General features: G+C 37.7%; 1 protein-coding gene across 5 annotated transcripts in view; it reads left to right on the plus strand.

Annotated features, from left to right (window-relative positions):
- The window catches only part of LOC131077854 (probable E3 ubiquitin-protein ligase BAH1-like 1), a 52,569-nt gene extending 32,423 nt beyond the window's left edge, over nucleotides 1-20,146 (plus strand). For 4 of the 5 annotated variants that reach the window (XM_058015442.2, XM_058015439.2, XM_058015440.2 and 1 more), the window contains exons 4-6: nucleotides 18,949-19,086; nucleotides 19,209-19,267; nucleotides 19,462-20,146. In XM_058015442.2, the coding sequence (XP_057871425.1) occupies nucleotides 18,949-19,086; nucleotides 19,209-19,267; nucleotides 19,462-19,567 (303 nt within the window). In that variant the 3' untranslated portion in view covers nucleotides 19,568-20,146. The remainder of the gene's footprint in view (nucleotides 1-18,948; nucleotides 19,087-19,208; nucleotides 19,268-19,461) is intronic. The other variant, XM_058015441.2, reaches the window with a different exon arrangement.
- Nucleotides 20,147-20,499: the final 353 nt, after the last annotated feature.

Genomic DNA, 20,499 nt, shown 5'->3' on the forward strand with positions numbered 1-20,499 from the left:
TAGGAGCAGTATTCCATGGTCTCCTTTGAAAGCCCTGGTTGTTGTTTCCCTGATAATTGTTCCTGAAACCTTGATTATTATTTCCTTGGAAATTTTGATTGTTTGCATGTTGGCCTTGGTTGATCCTCTGCATGCTTTGAAGTTGATTATTCTGATTCCTCAAATGAGTTACTTCGGTTGACAACTTCTTGACTTGTTCAATCAACTCTTTCATTTCATCCTTTTCTTCCTGTGTTCTTGAGGAGTTTGTTGCATTTTGCAGGTACACAGGTTGTGCTGGTGGGGCTTGTGAAAGTGCAACTCCAGGATGAAGCACCAACTGGTTTACCGGCTGTACGCTAGGATATGTTGCTTGTGGAATAGGATTCATAACTGGAGTCTGGTTGGTTAATGCCATACTAACTGCTTGTATTTGATTTGGTACTGCAGCAGGTCCCATATGTAGTAGCGGCCCAGTAATATTCTGTCCCATGTGCTTACTGACTTCAATAGCCTTTGCATATGCTGCGTTTAGATCATTCGGGATAGGAGATGTCCTCACGAACATGGCGGTAAGATGATCTAGGGCTCCATAATAGATCTCCCTTGGGTCAGCAATGAGGTAGGGATGTCGTAACATCGTGTATGCGTGGTGGAACCTGTTGTTGAAGGAAGTGATTGGCTCATGTTCTCTCCTTCGGATTTCAACAAACTGTCTATACAGCTCGACTGGCGTGGTTGGTATACCAAACTTTGCAATAAATGCATCCTTCATTGCGTCCCAAGTCCTGATTGACCCTGTAGGTAAGTGAATGAACCAGAAGTACACCTCTTCTCCCAATGAGTAGGGAAAGAGCCTACATGCCACATCTCCATATTCAACTCGTCTGTTACGAAGCAGGTCTTCGAACATCTTGATATGATCCTTTGCTGTACGATTGAAATCACTGACATTGAATTTGGGACAAAAATTCTCTGGATTCTTTGGCATGTCGTGATAGATTGCAAATTCCAATGGTGATGGGTTTTTGATCATCCAAGTAGCGCCATTGAGCACATGAGCAGGAGGAGGAGGAGGAGGAGCATTGTGAGCCATCGTGCTTCTTGAAGTTTGAAAGCTTGACAGGAGACTTGATGAACCAACCTGGCTTGTTGGTTGAGAAATTGCCTGGATACTTGCTTGAATTGCCGCTTGTACTTGTTCTTGAAGAGATGGAGCTTGTGATGACTCAGAAGCGTCTTCTAATCTTGGTTCAAATTCCTTTGGAGTATCTTCTCTTTTGACTCGCTTCGACCTTGAAGTAAACTGAAGTTCATCCAAATTTTTGGCACCTGGTGTCGACCTCAATATCCTTTGATGTTTGTCGGGCGAGAAAGAACCAATACGATCCAGCGTGAAGATCTGTCTTGCGGAGATTACTGCGGGTTCCTTTGATTGCGAAGCTTTCTAGCGGCGGCTCTTTGGTGTTCTTCAGCTCTATCTTCTTCTTGCTCCAAGATGATTCTCACTCTGTTATACTCAGCTTCACTTCTCTTTACATTCCACGCTAGGTGATTCAATCCTGAAACAATATCTTCTTGAATGTTGCCTATCTCCAAATTAGGTTGTGCTACTTCGTTCAATCCTTCATGTGGTAACACCATCGTGATGCATGACCATGTTAAAGAACATTTTTTGGACAGTTTCTGTTCCTCTTGATAATCCAACTTTTGTGTGGTTCAAGTATGTGCCCTCCTTCTAGCGCCAATTCTGTTGACGTGTATTTTGTACACTATCAAACACAGAATAAAATACCCAAGGGTACCTTATCCTCTCTTGAGTAAAGCCTCTGAATGCTGAAGATATCGCAAAAAAGGATCAATCAGGGTGACTTCAAGGTTCTTCGCTATAGGATCTCTACGTGTGGATAAGCACCAGTGGTCGTTGTGAATGTTGTTTCTTCAAGGGGTCTTACGTACTTTGAAAGCTGGTCTGTGTTACTCTTACTTGACTGCAGGAACAGGAATTTCCTAACACTAACAAATTCTCAAAAAAGATCAAAAGATAGGGTTTCAAGAGATGGATACTAATCTAATCCTAAAAACGACTCAATGTAAGCTAGACTTGGTAAGATTCTACCAATTTCAGTATTGCCAAGGAATTACAACTCTACTGGAATTGATGCGATCTTCTAAGGTGATTAGTGATTTTCAAATCATCAAGAATTATAGATACTACCATAAAGATACATATCAATAATTCAATAATGATTGAAGGTTCAAGCAATCTAAATATCTCCAGTTGACCACACAAGGCGTCCTTACAATCAGTAAGAAGCTAGTGGTTTGGAACGTAAATCTCACCAAAGATCAAGCACAACACTTAGTCCTTCAAACTTAAATACTACTTCGACTGAGAATGATTCAAGAAAGTAAACAACCATGAAGATAGCCACAAGAATTGCAATAAAACACCATAACTTCAATATTTTATTGATCTCAAAGCCAAAATAGACAACAATTGTTCGAAATTCTTTCTTTACTACTCAATCTTGCTACAAAATAACTTTCTCTCTAAGCTCTCTAATCTCTTTCTCTAAAATCTAATCTGATTTTTTCTTCTACTCTTCTAATGACAAAATGAAAATGAGTGAGGGTATATATAGCATCCTCAATTACAATGAACGGCCCAGATCGAAAGAAGATCAATGGCTGAGATTCTGACACCTAAACCCTAATTAGGGTTTGTTACAAAAAGTTCCCTTTTTAGATGAACATTATTAAATGCATAGCCAAATATTTAATTGGCACAAAAGTCGAGGAAACATAGACCAATGATAATTAAGATGCCACATCATTCTATAACAACCTTTCTTCTAGAACTTTGTTCCCTTTCCAATGCTCTTTCTCAGCATATGCAACGAATCTGGACACAATTCCTTCAACCTCAACAATGGGAATCTCAGGAAGATTCTTCATTCGTTCCTCCAAGTGGATAACCTGATCAAAGGTAGTGAGAAGAGCCGTTTCCCATCTAGGTTCGAGTTCTTTGATCTTCTAAATCAGGAGCATAGTAGTGAACATTAGATCCCGTTGCTCATCTGTGATGACATTCTCATCTTTGCAAAAGATGACCTTGACTCTCTCTTCCAACTCTTGGAGGTCCACATCCGTCTCAACTTCGATCCTCCTGCCAAGAATGGTACACAACACTTCAAACACCTTATCCTGAATTGGATGGATGACACCTTCAACTTGATTGCATTTGTGCTGATGTCTTCGAAAAGAACCTCTTTCATCTGGAGTAGAGTTGACCACTGAAGTAGGTTATGAGCTCCTCCATCCATTATCTTTTCTTGTGCTAGGATCTTCCTTGGTGTTTGCCTGATTACTTGCAGAACAGGAATGATAACATCTCTAGTGTGAGCGAAAGCGGCTATAGTTATCATTAGGTTGTGGACGATCTCAAGGACCTGGATAGCTCGGTGGATTGTCTTCATCATTCTTGTTGTAAATTCAACAGCTACCGTGTGGGATTTGTCAATCCAAGAGCTCATAAGCTGAACCAAGCTCTTGACTCTTTCTGCCTTACCAACTGATTCAAGGGGAAGTGCTTGCACAGAAGATACAACTGGATCCTGACGTCTTAAGGGCTGATTGAGATGACTAAAGTAGCCTCTCCAAGCACCGACCTCTCTCTCAAGCTTCCTATTCTTTTCCATTTCTTCTTTAAGTTTGCCCTTAAGTGCTTCAAATGAATCGGTTGCCTCATCCATTGCCTGTTCAGTAGTGAGTGGACCAAGCTCAAATGTTTCTACATCATACTCATCTGCAAGAATTTCACCTTCATACTTGTCCACTACTGGTGTAGCTATCTGCAATTTCCTGGATCCTGTCTCATCCCTTATCACTTTGGACATCTTCGTGGCCTTCCTCTTCTCCGTTACTTCTTGAGAATTTCCTATAAGGCTCTCTAAGTCAATTACATCCTCTTCTTCTTTAATCACAATCACCCTTGTCAGTCTCTCTTTCAACCAATCTGGAATGGCAGATCTTGTCTCTCTCACTTGTATTTCTTTAGGTAGTGGTTCATCTTCTCGGAGAGGAGATGTCGCTTCATCATCATTTCCCTGATCCTCTTGTAGCTCATCAATTTGTAGAGGTTGACTTGATGAATGTTGAGGTGTTTGTCCCTTCTCTGGCTTATCATTCTATATCATGGATTCCATAGATTCATCAATCTCAGGTACTATCTTCTCTTGACCTTCATCTTGACTTGCCTTCTTTCCATGTCGAGAAGATGTGCCTGATGGGCGATCTCGATTGGCCTCTTGCTTCTTCTTGGAGGATTCTCTTTTCTCAGGTCTTTCTTTCCTCTTTGTGCCTCTAGGATGAGAATTGTCTTCACTTACGCTTGCTCCTCCTTCTTCTGGTCTTTCCTCCAAAGTAAAAGTCATTGGTACGTTCTTCTCTCTTAACTTCTGATGTTGTACATCCACCCATCTGCGAGTACATGACAAAACTAGAGCCATCAAAGCTCTGAAGTCCAAAATCTTAGGCTCGCTCCAATCTATCTTCACTCTCTTATCTTCTTTGTCATAGGATGACTGGAGATGTCTGCCATTGTCCTGAGCTTGATCGGCTACTCTGTAAACTTTGCATTTCCTGATGAAATCTAAAGGTAATCTGGAATGCATCTTTCTTTTAACTTCTAAATCACTTGAGAGATTCATCCAAAAGTCTTCTACCTGAAACTCATGTCCGTACTTCCTAGCAACTGTTTCCTCCATATAACCATAAGGATCAAAATTCTCCCTTGGGGCAAAGAAGGTGAATGAATACAAGGCTAATTCCTTCTCTGCATCCTCCGAAGCCTGAGTATTAGGACATACCTCAATTTAATTCCCCAATATGATAGGTACGGGAATTCCATTTCCATGCTTGTGTCTGGATACCTTTGCACAAGCTACCAACTGTTTGGTTACCTCAAGTAGCACTATCCTGTCTGTCGGATACCTCGGCAACATGTAGGGAGGTGAAGGACATCCCTGAACTCTGATGTATGTAAACTTTTGAAATTGGATGAACCAAGCACCATACCTCTTCACAAGCTCTTGTGCATCCAGAGATAGTCGATTGTGAATCTCGCCTTGCAATATCCTAGTGATGTTCATCGTGAAGGTATCATTGACTAACTTGTAGTCACTTCCAGGTGGATGATGCAGATGAACATAAGAGTCACAAACTCTCACTTCTCCAGGTCCTCTTCCGATCACTCCTCTGTGAGGTAGCCCTGCATACTCAAAACTCCTGATCAAGGCATATATGACATATGAGCTCATGTGGAACGACTTGGTAGGCCTTAGTCTTCTCAACTGCACATCCAGGCTATTGCTAATAATTCTGGCCCAATGAATCGTTCCTTTCCCTTGGACAATCACTTGAATGAAGTAGAACATCCATTTCTCGAAGTAGAAGGCTTGAGGAGCCCCCTTAACTCGATTGAGCAAAGTTATCAAATCTCTGTACTCCTCCTGGAAATCAATCCTATGCGGTGTATTGGGAATCTTGTTCAGGCGAGGACAACTTTTGAGCAACCAATTCTTGTTGATGAGATTCAGGCAAGTGTCGGGATCATCTTCATACATTGACCTGGCTCCTTCTAGGCTTTTGTAAATCATATCTTTATGCTCTGGAAGATGAAGAGCTTCGCTTATAGCCTCCTCTGAAAGGTAAGCTAAAGTGTTTCCTTCCTTGGATACAATCGATCTTGATTGTGAGTCATAATGGCGGGCACACTCGATCATCAGCTCATGACACTGGACTGCTGGGGGGAAACCGGCCGCCTTGATGATGCCACTTTCAATTATCTTCTTCGCAATAGGTGATGGCTTGCCAATGTAGGGGACCTCTCGAAACTTCTTCACACTGAAGTTTCCCAAGTTGGTATCTCCGATATTACTCCATTTGGACACGATCCTGGTCTCCAATTCTTCGTTCCTCTGATCTTCCTTCATGAGAGTTGGACGACTAGTGGATGCTCCAGCCTTTGGAGTCGCCATCTTGACACCTACACAACATTTCACAATTAGTAATATACCTTGAAGCGTAGAAATATAGAATAAAAAGGAAGATTTAAGATTTTAATTAGGAAACTTCATGATAAATCTTGAGTTATCATTTCCTAATTAACCATGCCAAACTTAGATTTTTCAAAACAAAGGTTCAAAATTCAAATCTTCAACAATGGGGTCAAGATGATTTCGCCATACCTCCTCTTGAGTATTAAACTCTAAGAAATGATGCAAAAATAGATGAATTTCGCTAAGCAAAATGTAGATCAAAGCTCTCCCTTGAATAAAATGCGCCTCCTTTAGCCTTCAAAAGAATCAACTCCACTTCCTTCTAGCCTCCAACACTTGAAAGAAAATCGCTCCAAGCAAACCAGATTTCGCACCTCCTTCTAGCTCTCCAAATTCACTCTTAAGGCAATGATTGAATGATTTGAATTGTGAAAAAACACCTCCAATATATAGAGCGCTCACCCCCTTGCTCCCTCTAGGCCGACTTGGCAAAAAAGAGGTTAAAAAATAAATAAAATTCCAAAAAAGGGGGCCGACTTGGCAAAATAAATGAAAATAAGGCCTTGATCGCTTTATATTTTAATTTTAATTTAATAAAGATTAATTTTAAATGCCTCCAAGATAGAAGTTCGATTTTTTTAAGGCTTAAAATTAATTTATTAAATGCCAAAATGTCTTTTATTTAATGCCAATTTAATTTTAATTTTTTCAAATAACTCAAAATTAGCAATTCTGGCGATCAAATGCAATTTGGAGAATATTAATTTTTAAAACAGGCTTAATGAAACTTCCTGAGGATTTCGCCCTGGACCCTCTCTGAGGGTCAGGAGCGATTTTTGAATTTTAGCCTTGAATATTTCACATTTTGACGTGAAAATCTCCTGGAGGGTAAATCGATATCTAGTTGATGCGTTGCACTTCAAATTTGACATTTTTCATGAGGAAAATAGGTGGAATTGTCTATTTCACCCTGGGCCTTCACTGAGGGTCAGGAGCAATTTTTTCATTTTTTGCTCAAATTTAGCACCTTTCCACCTCCAAAATCTCTTCAAGACATTTCAACTAGGTCCTTTCACTGAATTGCAAACTTAGCTCAATCCAATTTTGGAGAAAAGGTGTGATTTTGAAGTTTCTCGCTGTGGGCCCTCTCTGAGGGTCAGGACCGATTTTTGCAATTTAGGCTTGATTCTTCATCATTTTTCATTAAAACTTCATTCATCATTTGTCAATGCCTTCCCTTAATCCACTCCAACCAAATTCGCTTTGTTGTTGCAAGGTAAAATGAGGATTTTCAACAATATCGCTATGGGCCCTCTCGGAGGGTCCGGAGCGATTTTTCGCTGTGGGCCTTCATTGAGGGTCAGGAGCGATTTTTCATTTTCTGACCAAAACCATCAAGTTTCAAAGGTAAAATAATATTCATCCTGTTGTTGGAGGTCTCCTCGCCTTATCCTAACCTTGCCTTAGCACCATTTTGAAGAAAACATGCATTTTTTGAAAATCTCGCTGTGGGCCTTCAGTGAGGGTCCGGAGCGATTTTTTGGTTCTAAGCAAATTCCTTTATTTTTTAATCTTCAAATCACCTCCAAGGCATAACACATCACGTTCTCCTCCTATCCAACCAAGATTTTATCTCAATTCTTCAAACCAAGGAGAGAAAACTGGAAAATCGCTATGGGCCCTCTCTGAGGGTCCGTAGCGTTTTTTTGAATTGCCTTCAAAATTTTGATTCTTAATGATTTCATTTCACTTCAAGGCTTTTCAAACATCGTTTCAAACCCATGCCTAACCTTAGCCTTCCTCAAACTTGGATGAAAAATTCCCATTTTAGGTTTCTCGCTGTGGGCCTTCTCTGAGGGTCCGGAGCGATTTTTCACTGTGGGCCTTCAGTGAGGGTCAGGAGCGACTTTTTCATTTTGGGTTGATTTCTTCTTGTGTTGATCCTCCAAATTATATTCAACGGATAGAACATGCTTTCCTTCATCCTTTCCAATCATAAAATCACTTTGATCTTGCAAGAATAATGCATATTTGAAAATCTCGCTATGGACCCTCTCTGAGGGTCAGGAGCGATTTTTGCTACCTGGACCAAAATGTTTCACTTTTCATCTAAAAATCACTTTGCCAAGGGAGATATCATCTTGTTCTTTGTTATGAATAAAAATTCATGTCCAAGAAAGGTCCAAAAATGTGCACACAAAGGAAATCGCTGTGGGCCCTCTCTGAGGGTCCGTAGCGATTTTTCCTTTCCTGGGCAAAACTCCTTCAATTCATCATCTTTGATCAAGTCTGGATACTTCATTATGTTCATTCTATCCTTCATCATGCTCTTGACCCCTCAAATCGACCAAATAAAGCTTGCAATGATCCTTATAAGATTTCTCGCTGTGGGCCCTCTCTGAGGGTCCGTAGCGATTTTTCTGTTTTCAACAAGGTCCTTCATCATTTCTAGCCAAAACTTCCTCAGGTGGGTGGAGAAGGTCATTTATTTTCCATTTATGATCAAAACTTGGTCTCTTTTCATTGCAAAATGAAGGAAATCAAAATCTCGCTGTGGGCCCTCTCTGAGGGTCCGTAGTGATTTTTTCCTTAGTTTCCAAAATTCACCATCTTTCACGTCTCCAAACCGTCCAAAGCATCATGTCACGTTGAATCATCCTTCCTGGAGACTCTGCACAAAGTAATTTAGAAAAGTCAGTGACAAATATGACTTAAACAACATTTTCGCCCTGGGCCCTCTCTGAGGGTCAAGAGCGGTTTTACCCTTTTAGGCCAAACTGCTTCAAATTTAAGTCTCAAACTGCTTCACAAGGCAAAGTCAGGTCATTTTCAAGGTCAGGAACCAGTTAGCAAGTTCATCAAAACAAGAAATGGTACTCAGGATAAATTTCGCCCTGGGCCCTCTCTGAGGGTCAGGAGCGATTTGTCTGTTTTAGGCATCGTCTTGCTTCAAAAATTTGATCAAAACTCACCTAGGCAAGAACACACAATTTCACCTTCAAAAATGCTAACACTTAGTCAAAATTGGATTTTACCCTAAAAACCCTGATTAGACCTGACCTAAGACCTATTTGACTCTCCTAAAAGACTTACCTTATTTCAATCATCTCAATTCTTCGGAGGACACTTAACAACTTTCAAAATTTGACTGGACTTAACTTGAATAACATCAAAAGAAACCCCTAAGGTTTAGCCCTAGCCCAGATAGACCACTCACTCACTCAAAACCCTAAAAGCAGAGAGAAGAACAAGCAAAACAAAAGCGAAAAAGAGGGGGTCCCCATTCTAATGGGGCAATGTGTGAAATGGTCACAACACAGCCTTTGATCAGGTCCTTCACTTGGAAGAGCGGATGAAGAACCTGCATGAGATTCCCATTGCAGAGATAGAAGGGATTACGTCCAGATTCATTGAATATGCCAGAAAAGAACATAGAAAAGGGAACAAAATTCTAGATGAAAAGTTGTTATGAAATGATGTGGCAATTCAATTCCTATTGGGCTATGTTTCCTCGTTATTTGTGCCAATTTCTATTGGCTATGGGATGATAATACTTATCTAAATAGGGTCATTTTTGTAACAAACCCTAATTAGGGTTTAGGTGTCAAGATCTCAGCCTTTGATCTTCTTTAGATCCAAGCCATTCATTGTATTTGAGAGTGCTATATAAGCCCTCACTCAATTCATTTTAAAGAGTTAGAGAAAAGAGAGAAGAATAATAAGATTGTTAGCAGCAAAGATAAAAGTAGTGAAGAGAGAAAGTTGAACAATTGTTGTTATATTTTGCTATGAGATCAATGAAATATTGAAGTATGGTGTTTTATTGCAATCTTTGTGGCTTTTTACATGATTGTTTATCTTCTTGAATCACTCTTAGTGGAGATAGTACTCAAATTTTAGAGTTAGATTGAGTGGCAAATGTTGTGTTTGATCTTTTGGTAAAGCTCATAGTCCAAACCACTAGCCACTTACTGATTGTAAGCGTGCACTGTGTGGTCAACTGGAGATATTGTAATTGTTTAGAGTTCAATCATTATTTGAATACCGATATGTATCTAATTGATAGTATCTATGTTCATTAATGATTCGAAAATCCTTGAATTCCCTTAGAAGATCGCACCGATTCCAGTAGAGTTGTTGTTTTATGGCAATACTGAGATTGGTAGAGTTTCACCAAGATCACTCTCCATTTAGTCATTCTTAGGCCTAGTTTAGTATAGGCTTCTCGAACCCTCGATCTTTTGCCTTTTTTTGAAACATTAGTTAATATTAGGAAAATCTTGTTTCCTCATTGAAAAGTGATTGCAAGAACAAGCTTTCTTAGAAAGTACGTAAGGCCCCTTGATGAAACAGCAAACACAACGACCACTGGTGCTTATCTACAAGTAGAGAACCTACATATCAGAACCTTGGAGCTGCTCCGATTGATCCTTCTGCGAAATCTTCAGCATTCGGAGAAGCTTTATTCAAGAGAGGATAAGGTACCTTTAGGTATTTTATTCTGTGTTTGGTCGTGTACAAAAGACACATCAACAGGACCTTGATATGGATGATTATAGCATTGTAGATGATAGACCTAAGATTTCTGATTTTTGTTTTTTGTTTGCATATCATCTTGCTGCTTATCAAGCTAATTTCAATATGTAATCAGTTTGAAGCTTTGACACAATGATTACATGACATTGATTTTGTGTACTTAAACTTCAAAGTTAATGTTAAATAGTAAACTTTATCATTGTTCTATATTTGAAAGTTCAATGTCATACATTTTCAGATTTTTTGTAAATTGTTAAATTATGTTAAAAAAAAATTGGCATCTCCAAGTACCCCTATCTTCTATTTTGAAAAAATAGTCATACCACTACTGGTACCAATCTCTGAAGTCTCCAATTACCCCCATCCTAGTGCAACCTTGTGCCAAAGATACAAGCTGTGTAAGTTGTATAAATGGTGAGGAGTTGAATTCATCATAGTTAAAGGTTTTTGAATCCTGATAGTAGTATGAAATGGAATTGGTTTTTGTAATGCCTTTGTTTTTGTGTTGAATGTCTACTCTACTTTCCTCTACAACAATTAGACAACTTAGAAGTTGGTTTTGAAATCTGTATGTATCAAGTGTCTGTTGTTGCATATTCTATTCATTATCATTGGTGCAAAGATGCATTGAAATGAAATTTTAGTTGTTGATCCATTCTCCATGATTTGAGTGAGCAGTCTACAAACCATAGACTACACCTTTCTGATGTTCTGGTAACTTTTAACTACATGACTCTCATGGGAGGAAAAGTGAAATTAGTCACTTGGTGGCCAAAAATACTTCTCCTAATCAACATTTTATTTTCTCAACCTTAGATAAAAATAGAAGTTTGTATTGACCAAAGATGGATTGATTCGAGTTTGGCTTATTATCCTCCAGCTTCAAAGCTTATAGAATATATAGGCCTCATTTGGTATTAGAAGAAGATTCACAAAATCATATACCTTAAAAACATTGAACTTAGTGGTACCTTTATATAAGAATCGATACTTTCACATATATGTATTATTTTGGAATTATTTTTAATTAAGATTAATTTATAATTATTTAATGAATTATACTTTGCTACGTTACCCAAGACCAACCCCTGAGCCTAAATCTCCTGTCCCTGTCCTAGGGACATTTCGGGGATACAGGGATGGCCAAGGGATGTCCCCACGCATACCCAAAAATTGCACTTTCCTAGGAAACATCTTGAAAATTTGGGGACAGTAGCAATTCTTAGAGGGGATGTTCCCCTGTCCCCAGGACGGTTGGGGACACATGTGACATCCCCTAACCATACCGGGGACAGATAGTCACCCCCTTTTTCCCAACACATTTAAAAAAGAAGAAGACTCAAATGCTTTAAAAAAACATTTTTTATTTCTTTTTGTGGGCCCCCACACCTCAACAATAGTGCATATGTGTTTGATAGATTTCATACACATGTAACCAATGTTCCACGAAGTTTCCTAACTTGGGGACACGGGCACGGGAGGACTAAGGGCCTAAATTTGGGGACGGCAGCGGAGTGGTGGTGGGGGGGTGGTGCTGATATAAAAAATAGAGGTGAATTGAAATCTTCAAGCAAAATTTTGCAAAATAACATCTTTGTGAGTGTCCCATGAAATGCCAACTAGTTTTCATGAAGTTAAAGGTTGCAATCAGTATGTAATGACATGTGACATATAGCAAGCAACCCAGCAACGTCCTTGCTAGAGGTGGCGGAAGTGGTGGTGCTATGGGGGGACGTTTCCCCCAAGTCCCGGAAATATCCCCCTATAGGAGACATGAATTTTTTTTGGGGGAACGAGTCTCCGTGGAACACTGCATTTAACTAGATATGTCGGATCTAACTACAACAAGTCTAGAAAACACTGGGTTTAGGTGCTGCAACAATCTGGGCAGCAAGCAAAACTCATTATCACAAATACCCGGAACTTGGTAATGCATATGAAAGCAATTATAGGTCTACAACGCTGGATTTTTCATTGATATAAGGAGTAAACATGTCTGAATCACTGTCAAAAACACTTAGAAATAATGAACAACAGCCTATTAATAAATTTCACAAACACTCAAAACTTGGTAGTGTGTAAAAAAATGGTTGCAGGTCTGCAACATTGGACTTTTCACTGATATGAAGGGTAAACAGGTCTGAATCATAGCCAAAAGCACTCAGAAATATGAACAACAGCTTGGTAATCAATTTCACAAACACCCAGAATCTGGTAGTGCATAAAGAAGCAGTTGTAGTTCATAATAGTAATAGAATACTATGAAAATATCCTCCAACCAGAAAGAAACAATGAACTACTTGCAAACAAGTGTTAGAATGATCAATGTCAAGTCTGGAAACCAGTGTGCAAAGCTCAAACTTAATTGCAGGTCTGATGTTTGCAGGTCAAAACAGCTACAAAATTACTCAAACACCTTCCCAAAACATCAAACACCTCCCAACATACCCCAACAGAAACATACAACACCAGCTCCACCAAACAGCAACAAAGGGGCCAAGAAATGCAGGAAATCATACCTAGTAGATCACGCTGGATTTGCAAGAGATACAACCTGTACTGGGCTGTACTTTTCAGGCTGGAAACCACTCATACTTCTTCAAACTCACATGCTTGGGCTGGAAATGAACATCAATGGGAACGGCTAGTGTAGAGTAATCAATACCATCAATATTGGTGGTCAAACAAGGGCATCAATTGAACACAAATGTTATATGTTAAGGTTATATAATGTATATATACATTCTTTATCCATGTTTTCATATGAATATAATGTATATATGCATGTTTTATCCATGTTTTCAAATGAATATTAAAAACTTCCCTACATATTTTAAATTTTCCTTATATTTTATATAGTCATCCCCTTTGTCGTCCTCTAGTTGTCCCTAAAATTGGCAAAAAAAATTGTCGTCTTGGAAATGCATCTCCCCACCCTTGTTGTCCCTGTCTTGGAAACTCAGGGTAATGTAGATATGTTAAGGTTATATAATGTATATATACATTCTTTATCCATGTTTTCATATGAATATAATGTATATATGCATGTTTTATCCATGTTTTCATATGAATATTTAAAACTTCCCTACATATTTTAAATTTTCTGTATATTTTATATAGTCGTCCCCTTAGTTGTCCCTAAAATTGGAAAAAAAAAAATCACCATCTCAGAAACGCATCTCCCCACCCGTTATCCCTGTCCCAGAATCTTGAGGTAACATAGATAATTTGTTATCAAGGCCTGTATGAGTTATGTAGAGATTTTAGAATGGTATGTAGAAAAGGGTGAAATCTTGAATTAAAATGAATAGTAGTATATTCTGAATAATTCTTGTAATATCTTGTTAGTATTGGAACAAATTGAAATACCACAATATTAATTATTATAGTGAATATCATTTTAGTCTTGACATGCAATTACACTAGTAATGGAGGTGGCTATTTATTTCTTTTATATCAGGTCCTTAAATATGATGGAAAACTAAGGGATTCTATTGTAAGCCTCAATCATCAACAAGGATAAGCGCTAACAAAATCTTCAGTAAAGGGTGCAATAATATGTCACTATTTTTCTTTATGGTTAATCATTTTGTGCCTAAGAGTATGAGCTAGCAAGCCCTACCTAGTAAAAGATTTGTGTAATTTTAAATTATCTTTTGTGTTTGTTTTGTAACCATTAACTCGATTGGATATTTTAGTGACTGATAAGCTGACAACATAATACAATATGCTTATGGTACTTATTTCCATTAAGCCATGTAGTGTAATATAACTTATCCTATTCCTTGCAAAAACTTGGTCGGTAGTCATCTATGTAAACATTCTAGTATTAAGACTATATGGTTGAGTTTTGGACATAGGATATAGCAGTGCCTATGACTAGCATGTGCACATGAATATGTATGCTAAGCTTAATTGCACTTGGTGATAGATACATGTATGGTGGTATCATTAGGGTACTATAAGTTGTATGATATCCTTGATATAGAATTAGTAGGGAAATCAAATTAATAGGATCAGAATATTTTGTTACTATTCTCATCAATATCATTGAGTATAAGTCCTTATATGACTCTCTAATGGATATAGAGTTGTTAACTATCTATCAAGGTTGAGAATTCTTGGTGGTAATACCTTGATGATGTATATGAAAAAAATGGTTTTGTCTAGTGTTTGTATAGGTCATCTTAACCAGGGAAAGAACAAGTTCTCATCCTAATGGTTCAAATCCTAGGAGAACTACATGTGACTTTGATCTCATTTGGAAGCGGATGTGTAGGCAGTCCTTAGATGAAGAATGCCTCTATGATACCAAGTTTGTAGGGGATGTTTTAGGGGATAACTCCAAGGTTTGGAGCTGTTCCTAAACTTGTAAACCTTCCCTCTTTAAATATGCTTTAATCTGAGGCTGGAATATGCATAAGATGGCTATGAACGAGTTAAAGAAACTTGATAACTTGTATCCAATAAATAAAGTGCTTCCAAATAATAAGTTGAATGAAGTGAATGGATTTAAGTACCTTATAAGTCAGTATTTCTTTCTATGTATGTGTTGAGTAGAGGCCAACACATGTGGGTTCGATGTGATTTTTCTGTGTTTGTAAAATTCAACTGCAGACCTATAAAACTCTATGTATAGGCTTGTGAATCACTTGATTTTAATATATATATATATAGGTCCACTTAACTAATACTTGTGAACACCCGTGGTGTATAGATCATGCATACATGGCTATAAGACCCCCACATGTTAGAATCAAATTTAATATTGGAGCAGTAGTAGGTTGTTATTAGACAGTGCCAATAACTGATGCCTTTTGCTATTGTTGTATTTTATGGACTAGTTGGCATTCACCTACATCACGGAGGTAAAAGATTTCCAAGAGCTATTCTAGATGTGATACTAGAGCAGTTGAGCTGGTTGTTACCTCTACCATGCAAGTAACAAAAATCACAGTTGGCCATTGTATTGAGAGGGTTAGCAAGCAATCACCTATAGCATGGAGGTGATTGATGCCAAGTGCTACCCATATTATGAAGGAGTTGGTTGACATTATCACCAAGGACACAAGGTGATATACGTCAGATGCTACTCTTTCTTGGGTGGATAGGCTTGTTGCCAATGGCCTAGGGGCGATAGATGTCGGAATCCACCAACTCGATGGTTTTGTGAGCTATGAGAGTCATATCAAGGGCCTTATGTAATGTGTTTTGTTACACTTACTCCTGAGTTGGTGATGATCACAAGTAGCATGGGATATTTGCCCATCATCATGGCTGGAGTGGAAGACTGGGTAAAAGAATGGGACCCATGGTATGGCATGGGATGCATCGACATTCCTTTTCTAGCTAGGATACACTAAAAATGTAGGTGTTAATCACTCATTGTGTATGTGTCATTCACTCATTGTTTATGTGTTAGTCACTCATTGTGTACTTGGGTAAATGGACTTAGGGATTGTGCAACTGCACATTATTGTACTAATGCCCTTGCCAGTGATGACATCAAGAGTATGGGATGCTTGATTGTCATCATAAATGGCAGTGGATTGGTAAAAGGATGGGAGCCATAATATAGTATGGGATGCACTGACATTCCATTTCTAGAGGGGATCTACTTACGGACTTGTGTTAGTAAACCAGGTAGTGAGATGATGCATATAGTAGAATGCATGCACTTACATGGTGTCAATTGTTCTTTATGTAAACATTTGATGTGTGGATCGTTCACGCTAAATATATGTGATGTATGCTTAAGCTAGTCACTATCGTACTCATGATGTGCATATGAGCTAGAAACTGTTGTACTTGTGTGTATGAGCTAATCATTGTTGTATTTGTAATGTGTGTATGAGCTAGTCACCCTATGTATAAGTGATGTATGCTTGAGCCAATCATTGTGTGAACTTGGGATTTTGCAATGAAATTGACCCCTATGTGGTTTTGTGTGTGTTTATAGTATATACACTAATGGTTACTATTATTTGGTGTGGAACCAACACTTGATGGCAATTGGTTATCATTCTATTGTAATTGGACTAAATTGAAACCTTATGTTTAATGAATAGTCATGATTCAATGTGAAATTGGAGATCTCATAGAATAGGAGAGGATGAATTCTCTCTATCATTGGTGTATGAATTATGAAGCCTCTAATTCGCAAAGGGGATACGCAGGTAGGGTCATCTCAAATGAACCCTTGAGGTTTAGTTTGAGTCTAGGAATGACCCTAAAATTGGAGGCTTGCCACTTTTGAGTGCAAGCATATAAGTGGTGATGTAGAGTTGTCACCACTATGGTGATTGGCAAAGTTTTGAAGTCAACACTTCTAAGCTAGATGGAAGATGCTTGGTCGATTAAATTGGTAGTTGTTGTGAATTGAATTAAAAAAAATAAAATAGTAGTAATTGAGTGGTGGTTTTATTAAAATAGTCAAAGGAAACATCAAATAAACAAACATAATATTGAAAATGAACCTTGGGTGAATTTCAGAATTTCATGGATGATGTTCAATGGAGCAAGGGATTTGAAACCTGCAAACTTGATAAACCACATGCGAAGGTGGGTTATAAAAAAGTAATTACCAGCCATTACCATGTGTTTACAATTAGAGGAACTATAGACCAAGGCTATTTCTTCAAATTCAAACAAATGTATAAAAAACAAATTCTGCAAAATCAAAAGCTACATTCACAAAGAGGAAATGAAAGGAAGAAATACATGGCATAGAAAATTTAATCTTAGGTTATGAATTGTGGATATTATTGTTCAACTCTGAAAATGAGGCCATTATACTAAGACTAATAACAGTTTAAGCACAATTCAGTTTGCTTTGACTTTGTGATTGAAGGTCCCAGAGTTTTAGTATCTAGTAGCTGGGAGCTCAGAGAAACTTTTCATATTTCTCATAATCCTAAGTGGATAGTGTTTCTGCATGTTTGTCAGGATTATGTATGCATTTGATAATGTCTTCCATGTCAGAAAATTGATCTGTGTTCTTCCATAGATCTAGATGTCATTAATCTGTTGGCAGTTCTAGGATTTTGAATCCTTTGTTTCCACTTGTAAGATTCGAAGAAGTAACTTGGAGTGAAACTGTGAATCTAAGTCAAACACAGACAAGTAGATGACATTCATGTCAATGACATGCCACAATGAAAGTTTGAACTTTGAATGATCTCTTAAAGCTGCATTGAAATCTCATTGCTGGATAATTCAATACACAATCATAAATAATTCAGGGACAACAACTCAATCAAGAACATAAGGAAATGTTGCAACACAATTGTATTATACCTAGCAGTCATACAAATGGCTGTGCCCATGATTAAAAATAACACTCTTTAAGCATCATAGTACTGCAAACAGTGCAAACACTCACATTTGTGCACATGTTTCACTAAGCATGGTTGCTATTATGGCACACTTTAGTCCTTGTATTTCTTATTCATTACAAGATGGTGATGAAATGAATCCAATAATAAAAGGATCAAATTATGAAGTTTAAAGTTAAACTGCCATTCATGCATGTGAAAACTAGAACCGTTTAACCTCACAGTTTGAACTTTGAACTGCTTTTGTGCCTCTATAACCTATTCAAGCATGCAGGCTATGAAAGATAATTGGAAGTAATGATAACAAACATGCCACTATCTAAATATCGCATGATATTCTGGTTAAGTAGAATGACTTATCATGAACATCCAAATGAATAATCAAATAGATGTGGAAATTTGATCAGTATTCCATAACATTTCCTGTCTCCGATACAAAAACATTTGCTTCCAAGCTGATTAGCAGAATGTTTCACATGAATAAAAGAGCTAGCATGGAGTAATAGTCAATGTTTATGTTTCTGAATCTCAGGCACAATACAAGTTAAAATCCAGAGAGCAACCTCAATGCCCAAATTTATTTCCCATGCCACAGCTTGTTGCATAAATCACCAAATTGAATTATATCTCAGTCAAACTCGGATATAATGAGACAGTAAAGAGTTTGAAGGGCATTTTTAAATGAAATGGGACCAAAGAATAATTGAAAGACGTCAAGGGAAATAAACAAGTGTTCTATGCCATGATAAATTAGTATCGGTGAGATTCTTGAATCTGTGGAAGGATTTTGGAATTGTGGAAAATGCAGTTAAAATGGTAAAACTTATCTTACATAACCCTCAGAGACCTCTACATGAATTTAATCTGCTTCTTCAGATCAGTTACCAGTCAAATTAATGTTATCAGTTCAATTCATTAGAGGGGTATTCTTGAGTTTAACCTGTAGTAGCTGTAGTATAGAAACTGTTCAATAAATTATTTTCTTTGATTTCTTACAGTATTGTCTAAAATTCATCTTGTTTTCTGGACCTGTATAGGAAACTCTATTTGACCCAGTTTCCTTAAAATGTGGCCATATGTTCTGCTACAGTTGTGCTTGTGCTGCTGCATCAGTCACAATCATTGAGGGTTTAGAGAGAGCAAATCGTACATCCAAATGCCCTCTATGCCGACAGGTAAAAGTTCTTGTTACTGGAAGCATTGTGGTTTATATCCTAGTAGTTGTATTTATTTGATATTTCTGATTTTCAACCTCCATTACATTTCTATTGAATCTCTATTGATTCAATAACATTAGGAAAGCGTTTTCACAGAAGCTGTGCGATTGGTGGAGTTGAATATTTTACTGAGTAAAAGGTAAATTGAGATCATACCAATGAAAGTACTTTTGTTAAGAACAATGGTTGTTTCAGAAGTCTAATATCTTTTATTTTACAGAACATGAAAAAAATATCTGTGTTTTTTTTATAGAGATTTGAACATGTGTATTCTGAGATTTATTGATTATGGTATCCCAGAAAACTTCAAATATATTTCTGTTTTTCTCATAGATGTGAGGAATATTGGGAGCAGAGACTTCAGAGGGAAAGAATAGAGCGTCTCCAGCAAGCAAAGAAACACTGGGAAGATCAATGCAGAGCTTTCATGGGACTTTGAACCTAAATTTTTCCATCCTGTTGGTCTTCAGCCGCTCCATAATTCAGATTTCAGAATTTCAGTTATGATGTTGAGTTTGGTCTTTGTCTGCATTCAAATAGGCAAATATGTAAAGTCCCCACCTGTTGAGGATGTAGAATGCCCTTTTAAATCTAAGGTTTCTGCAGGAAGACATTTTTCTTTTTCTCGATACTACCTACTTCTTTGCTAATTCAATCCTGAAACAACTTATAGAAAGGGTACAACATATGGGATTCAGTAATTTGCAAATTCAAAGCGAAAGGAACACAACAATAATGATATTTTGTCTTCTGTCTTCAGTGGATCATATCAGAAAATGATGCGACATGCAAAGTTACTGGAGAACAGAGACATATTAGTATCTAAAATCATTGCTTCAAAGAGGAAGTGTGTGGTGCATTTCAATAAAGTAGTTTTGATTTCTGGAACTTAAACCAAGTGACCATTAGTTTAGAAACTGTTCTTTAAGCTCATTGAATGTGAGGATGTAATTTCTTGATCTAATTTGTTAAAAGATGATTCCAATTGAATGCTTAATGTGTACTTTATTTTTCCGAATTTCGTTTTCAGATGTCACTTATAGTTATACAAATCTAAAATATATCTCAATGTGATTTATCTGGTATTATATTAGGTAGTATTCTGAACTTAGGAGCATTCTCTTTGTGAACTAGTGCATTATTTGAGTTTAATCTTTAAGCAGCTAAAAACATTATGGCATGTTGCACATTTAAAGCAGTAAACTGCAATACAAAACCATGGTTTCCCTAGAAGACTGAGAAATTGAAATTATATTAATATGCACAGATGACCAGAGTAGATACATGGGACTACAATAGCAGCTCATAGGAGTACCCAAACAAAGGGTCAACTTCATAAACAAACAAAAGAAAGAAAGACATTAAGAACAA

The sequence above is a fragment of the Cryptomeria japonica genome, chromosome 9, assembly GCF_030272615.1.
Source record: "Cryptomeria japonica chromosome 9, Sugi_1.0, whole genome shotgun sequence".
Classification (NCBI taxonomy): Eukaryota; Viridiplantae; Streptophyta; class Pinopsida; order Cupressales; family Cupressaceae; genus Cryptomeria; species Cryptomeria japonica.